The sequence below is a fragment of the Lipotes vexillifer genome, unplaced genomic scaffold (assembly GCF_000442215.2).
Source record: "Lipotes vexillifer unplaced genomic scaffold, Lipotes_vexillifer_v1.1 scaffold3427, whole genome shotgun sequence".
NCBI classification, from domain to species: domain Eukaryota; kingdom Metazoa; phylum Chordata; class Mammalia; order Artiodactyla; family Lipotidae; genus Lipotes; species Lipotes vexillifer.
In genome coordinates, this window is record NW_006778738.1 from 102288 (window position 1) to 109141 (window position 6854).

General features: G+C 50.1%; 1 protein-coding gene across 1 annotated transcript in view; it reads left to right on the forward strand.

Moving 5' to 3' along the window:
* Positions 1 to 6854, forward strand: part of SAMD4B (sterile alpha motif domain containing 4B) — a 22244-nt gene that overhangs the window by 3218 nt on the left and 12172 nt on the right. Inside the window, 2 exon segments of the mRNA XM_007472191.1 lie at positions 6596 to 6850; positions 6853 to 6854. The exon segment at positions 6853 to 6854 is cut by the window's right edge and continues 211 nt beyond it. Of these exon segments, the coding sequence (XP_007472253.1) occupies positions 6596 to 6850; positions 6853 to 6854 (257 nt within the window).

Sequence of the window (6854 nt, forward strand, 5' to 3'; positions counted from 1 at the left end):
GTGTTCCAGAGGCAGCAGGAAGCCTGCCAGGATTAGAGCAGAGCATGACTGGAGAGAGAAGTGATCACAGAGGTAAATCCTGTGGGGCCTTGAAGGCCTCTTCCTAATAGACATGGGGGCTCCAATACTGTGTCTCCTGTCTCCCTCCCAACCTCAGGTAGAGCAGCTGCCCTGCCTTATTTGTGAAGGAAGGAGCTGCTTCCTGGGCTTGGAGGCCTGCATCCTTTTGGAGGGCTTGGAGGAGCTCTGCATCCTCTGTTCATTACGGCTTTCCCATCCCACTGTGTTTCCCAAATTTGCATCATCAGAATCACCTGATGGGGGAGAATGTGACCTAAAAATCCAGATTTCTGGGCCCCCAACCCAGACCCACTCAATCAGAGTCCTGAGAGGATAGGCCTGGTAGTGGGTACCCAAGTTCTCTTGCTGACCAGGCAGTTTGAGAGATGATGCTCTACTGATGATTCATTTGTCATGGGACATGAGAATAGGAATCAGGACACCCAGGAGTTCTAGATCAAGCTCTGCTACTAACACCTTTTGTGACGTGGGCCAGCCCCATCCCTCTTGGGCCTGAGGATTCACTAGACCGTACGGGGATTGTTCTAGATACTCTCCAAGTACATCAGTAGCCCTTAGTATTTTATGGGGTGGGCCCCTCAGCGAACCTGTCCCTCCTTCCCACCAAGATGCACACTTACCCCACAAACCAAATCTTCAGTTCAGTTGGTCTACCAGTTCTGGATGAGGTTGCCTATGACAGGGTCTGAAGCTCTTCTTCAGCTTTTCAGATCCTGTCAGGCCAGGAGGGCCGAACAGTGAGGCAGATCCTCTGCCTTTTCCTCGGTTTATACTCCATGTCCCACCCATCCAACCCTGCTACCTCCTTCAGGTCTCCCAGGGAGACCCTGGCTTCAGGTTTGGGTCAGAGCTGCCTACCCACCCATCTTCTCAGAAAGGGCCAGGGAATGCAGAGAGCTCAATCTCGGTGAGTGGGTTCCAATGCTGGCTTCATGTCAGAGTCACTTTATAAAAAGAACCTGAGGCCTCGGTCCTATCTCCAGAGATTTTGGTGTTTTTTAAGCTCCTACTTGGCCCTTGTGTGCATCCAGTGGAGAACTACTAGTCTTGATGCTGACACTTGATTCTGGGTGGGCCCAGGAAGGTGGTGAAGGTACTGTCACATGACCTACTGGGAGTGGAGAGAAGAGGGGCATGGAAGAGGCTCTGGTCTGGGCTGTGTCCCTTCCTCTCAAGCAGCTAGGAGGGGGTAGGGAATTCCTCCAGCCCAGGCAGCCAGCATTGGTTTCATGGAAGCAGAGTCTGAGATAAAACCTGGGAACAGAAAAGCAACACCCAAGGGTCTCTGCAACAGGGAAGGAGAAGCCCCAGGTTTCCCCTTGTCATTATCCCTGTTCCTTCTCTCAGTGCTGTCTTCCCTGCCTACTTGGAGCTATTACAGTATTCCTACAAGCCACCCCACTTCCCATGCTGACTTGGACCAGAAGGGTGGGGCCAGGGAAGCTGAAATCTCCTTCCCTCCCTGGTCCTATAGCTTCCTGGGCCACATTTCCTGCATTTCTTCCCTCCGCCTGTCCTCTGAGTCAGAGTCCCCCTATCCAGCAGGTTTAAGCCCTGCCCTCTCTGGCTCATCGAATTTGGGTGGGGAAACCGAGGTCAAGAAGGGGCTGTGGGTGAGTGAGTCACCCAAGCTCAACTCTAATGCCTCCACCCTCCCCTTTCAAGCTCTACTAACACAGTTCATCAAACAAAAATGTGAACCCCCTTGCCCTCCCCTATGTTTGTGTGAGATGGGATGAAGCATAGAGGGGCATGTTTGGAGCCAAAACGCATCCCCTCTGGCTGGTGCCTCCGGCTGCCACGATTGTTGCAACACCCCAGCATGTAAAAATGGATTTGCTCTTATGGCAGTCTCCAAGATATATTTGGCTCCTGTGATTTGCCAGCAACCAGGGTCATGACCTACTTAGCTCTGGTCACCTGGCCAAGGAGAGCACTCATATGCAGTCTCCCTCATCCTCTCTGGAGTCCAGGTTTGTAGCTTGGTGAGCTGCAGTCATTGACATCACAGCATTCCCCAGTCCCCTCCCCCATCCTCCCACCTCCAGAATTTCATCATTGCTTGTTGTGCCTCTAGCTCAGAGGAACCAGAGACATGTCTGTTTTTGGTAAATAACTGCATGAAATTCCCCACTCCTGTGGGGAATCTGAAGGGGGAGACCAGATGTGCCCTCCTGTGTGAATTGCTCCCTCCAGCCCCGAAATAGCATAGGCTTTAGACCTTCAACCATCAGCAATGACAATAATAGTTGAAATGCATGGAGCGCTTAACACAGATCAGGTGCTTTGCACGATTGTCTCATTGAATCTTTACAATAACCCTGTGATGTAGGGGCTTTTAACTACCCCCATTGTACAGAAGAGGAAACTAAGGCTCAGAGAGGTTTAAAGGACTGGCCCACAGTTATGTTGACCTACCTCTTAGAGGCAGAGCTAGATTTCGAATCCAGGCAAGTTTGCCAGTTGAACTTGTACTCTTTACTCAGTATACTCTGCCAGGACATGAGACAGAGAGACCTGAGGTCAAGGGATCCTAGACAGGGCACATTATACACACACAGACACCACTACCTTCCAGGGGACCATCAGGGTTCAGCTGTGCACGTATTCATTGGGCCTCTGCTGTGCCTCAACTCTGGGCCAGACTTTTCTGCCCTGGGCAGGAAACTAGAAGTTCCATCCCTACCCAGGATCTGCAGCCCCTGCTGGGCTCACCCCAAGGGGCCTGAGTCTGTGCAGATTCCTTGGACCACTTCCAGTTCTCTCTGATGCTTTCCAGTCATGGGAGGCCCACCCTTCCCAGTTCACCGCTGTACAGACACATGAACACACATTTCCCTAGGGTCAGCCTCCATTCTTCCAAAACCACTCTCCCCTTTCATGCAGTAGAACAAGGTCTTTCATTGAGCCCAACCCTTGGGGCTCTTCTGTCATGTCTCCTGGCAGTACCAGAGGAGAAGCTGTGTCCCTTAACCCTGGCAGTACTCTGGGGTGGGGGAGGGACTAGACAAGGCTTCTCTCTGTCCCAGATGCCTCTGGCTACCCTGCAAGGCCTGAACAGCAGCGATTGAGAGCATCAGGGTAGGGCTAAAGGGGTAGGCCAACTCTGCTGGAGAAGGGAGAAAAACACCAATCATTGAGTCACATACTGAGTGCTTACTATGGGCAGACTCTGTCAGGTGCTTTATATTCATTGTCTCCCTAAATCCTCTCAGCAGCCCTGTAATCCCTCTTTTACAGAGGAGGAGGCATATTGCCCAGGCAACTGTACCACACAGCTGGGATGCAAGTCCTTAACTTTCTGTCCCTAATCTTCAATCACTATATTTCTTCTTCCTTCTCATCAAAAACTAAAAACTCAGGGACTAAGGGAAATGGAGTACCAGGGAGGTCCTTCCCATGTGATCCAGTGCCAGATGGAGGTGGGAGAGCTCAAAAGGTGAAGACTCCCTGAAGTCAGGAAGGCTTATCCCACCTTGGAAAGATCTTTAGATATGGAGCTGACCTAAGAGATAGCTTCATGGTCATGGGGAGCTAGTTCAGGAGAAGATGGATGGAGGGGATGAGGCTTCCTAGCCTTGTGTGGCAGGTCCTGAAAGGGAACTTGAAAGCCAGGGACAGGGGGAAGAAGAAGATAGGCGGCATTGGAGAGATAGTAGAGGGTTGTGGGTAAAAGTTCCTCCCAGTTTTCGAGGCAGAGGGACCTGGTTCAGATCTTGGCTCTGTCACCTTGGACGTCACCTTCCCAAATGTATTTTCTCATCTACAAGATGGGGGTGCTAAAACAAGAGTTGAGGTGAGGATGAAAGACGGTCATGTTCTTAGCATGTGTCTGGCTCAGAGTAAATGGTCAGTAAATATCCATTATTACTATTATTGTGTAGTATTACTCTTCGTTCTGTTTTGGCCAGTACTGTGGGCATAACGTGACTGAATAAATGGATGAACCCTTGAACACTTTAACAGGGGTTCTCTAGGAAGCTTGGGGCAGAGAGGCCCAGGCAAGAAAATGTGCACTTATATGGCCAGGAGTTGAGAGGTGTATGTGTTTCATTTTCTTAGAGCTACAAATGTAAGAATTAGTTATGTGAATTCCCAAGCCATAGATTTCCAGACAGGTCATTAAGGGAAAGAAATGTGTGAAAAAGGTATTTCTCAGGTTTTTATGCAAGGCTTCCAGTGGCCAGGTGTCCGGTCTGTAGTGTGGCCAGAGGAGACCAGAGGTCCTTGGAATATTAAGCCTTAAGGAAATTGGGTTGAGACACCATCAGAGGCAGAGGGATCCAGATCGGGGCTCACTTGAAATCCAGATGGCTAGAATTCTGAGGCCCTCCTTCTATACATGCCCATTCCCAGCCTCTCTGTTTCCTGGTTCGGGAGTTGGCTTATGCCTTAAGAATCTCTGTGGGTATTCAAAAGGAAGGAGCCCCTGTAAGATATAATAACCATGGTGTTAGAAATGACATCTGATGTTTACTGAGGACTTACTTTGTGCCCTCCTTTGTGCTTTGGTCTCAATTCATAGCAACCATGCCAGGTAGGAATGATTGTGAGCCCCACTTTACGGATAGAGAAAGTAGAGCTCAGTGAAGTGATCACATCTACATCAGTAAGTAGGAGAGGAGGGACATAAGCCACATCACTGCCTGTTCTTTTTCATCACCCACCCCTCTGGGGTCCTAGCTCTGTTCGGTTAGAACCAGCTCCTTTGTCCCTTTCCAAGACCTCACCAATATCCCAGTAACTCAACTCTCAGAACTTCCTTGTTAGGTGTTTGAAAATCATTACCATGGCTATAGGTATGAGCTCAGTTGCCCAAGAGTGAGGGCAGAGTTGGTCCCAGTCTTTGATCATTGTCTCTTTTCTCAAGTATTGGTATACTTTGTCCCTTTCCCTTGCCCCATCAGCATTACCTGCCATCCTCCACTCCACTGAGCTAGTCATGGACGTGGTAACAAGGTTTTCAAGGAGGGCAGTCAGTCCTGTAACAGTTCCTTCCTGAGACCTCCTTTTTTTATTATTAATATTCATTTATTCATTCATTCATTCATGCTGTGTCGGGTCTTAGTTACAGCATGAGGAACCTTTAGTTGCAGCACCCAGGCCCTTAGTTGCAGCATGCATGTGGGATCTAGTTCCCCGACCAGGGATCGAACCCGGGCCCCCTGCATTGGGAGTGTTGAATTTTACCCACTGGACCACCAGGGAGTACCGAGGCCTCCTTTTGTGGCTAGCTTGGGGCCTTATTCTTGGGGAGCTCACTTCTGGGTAGAGAGAGGAAGCCTCACTCACCTTCACAGGACAGACAGGCCCTCAGACGATGGGATGGGAAGGAGACATCACCAGATCACCAGGGCGTGGAGTAGCCACAGAAGGCTTCCTGGAGAAGGGCAGGTGAGGCAGTCCCTAAAAGAAGTAGAATTTGGATAGGAGGAAGGAGACTGTTGCAGGCTAAAGCGTTGAATCTCAGCCTGAGTATGGAAGCTTGGATGATTATGGCATGGAGAGAGCCCCAGGGAGGATGGGGATATCCTAAACCAAGTTTTTATCTGGAGGAATAGGAGGTGGGGGAGTGCCCTGGAAATGAAGGTGATGTTGGGCTAGGAGCTCTTGAAATTGAGTCCATTGGTGCTGGTTGCCATTATAAGCTCCTGGTCAGGAACATGATATCCTGGTGTGCTTTAGGAAGATCACTCCATCTGGGTGTATGGGATGAATTGGAAGGGGAGAATCTAGAGGCTGAGTCCAGTTTAAAAAGCAACAGTAAGCATTTATTAACTATGTTCTATATGCCAGGCCACTTTCCATTCTTTATTAGCTTCTTGAATCTCAGAGCAACACTGTGAATTGGGTACTGTAATTATCTTCAGAATTTTTCAGGTGAGGAAATCAGTGCTCTGTGAGGTTCAAGTGACAGAGGTCCAGCTAGTGAGTTGGGGAGTCCAGACCATCTGATTCCAGAGCCCAAGGTTTTTTTGTTTTGTTTTGTTTTGTTTGGCCGAGCCATATGGCATGTGGGATCTTAGTTTCCAGACCAGGGATTGAACCTGTGCCCCCTGCAGTGGAAGTGCGGAGTCCTAACCACTGGACTGCCAGGGAATTCCTGAGCCCAGGCTTTTAACCACTGTATTCCATTGTCCTCCAAGTCAGGAAAGAGGCTGTTTTGATAGTCAGGGGAAAGCAGGTACAGGCCATGAAGATAAAGAGTTGGGGATACAGCAAGAAGAGCAGGCATGGGGGCAGCAGGAGGGGCTCAGATTCCAGAGTAGCAAGTTTGGCTTATTAGGAGTCATAGCGGGTTTCTGAGAGTGGGAGTGATGGAACCAGAAAAAAAATTACTCTGGAAGCAGGCTGAGTGTGTTAGATATCACCTGTATGAGGGACAAGGTCGGAGTCATGAAAGAAGAAGGGAAATGAGATTGGAGCTGAGGGAGCAGGCTATAGGCACCTCTCCTGGTTTTATGGGAGTCCCCCACCCTGGCTCCCCTGACATTCCCTCTTGTCCCCTCTGCAGCCATCGTCAGCCAGTGGCAGCAGGAGTCCAAAGAGAAGGTGGTGTCCCTCCTGCTGTCCCACCTACCCCTGCTTCAGCCAGGCAACACAGAGGCCAAGTCGGAGTACATGAGGCTGCTGCAGAAAGTGCTGGCCTACTCGATTGAGAGCAATGCCTTCATCGAGGAGAGCCGCCAGCTGCTCTCCTATGCCCTCATCCACCCGGCCACCACTCTGGAGGACCGCAATGCGCTGGCCCTCTGGCTGAGTCACTTGGAAGA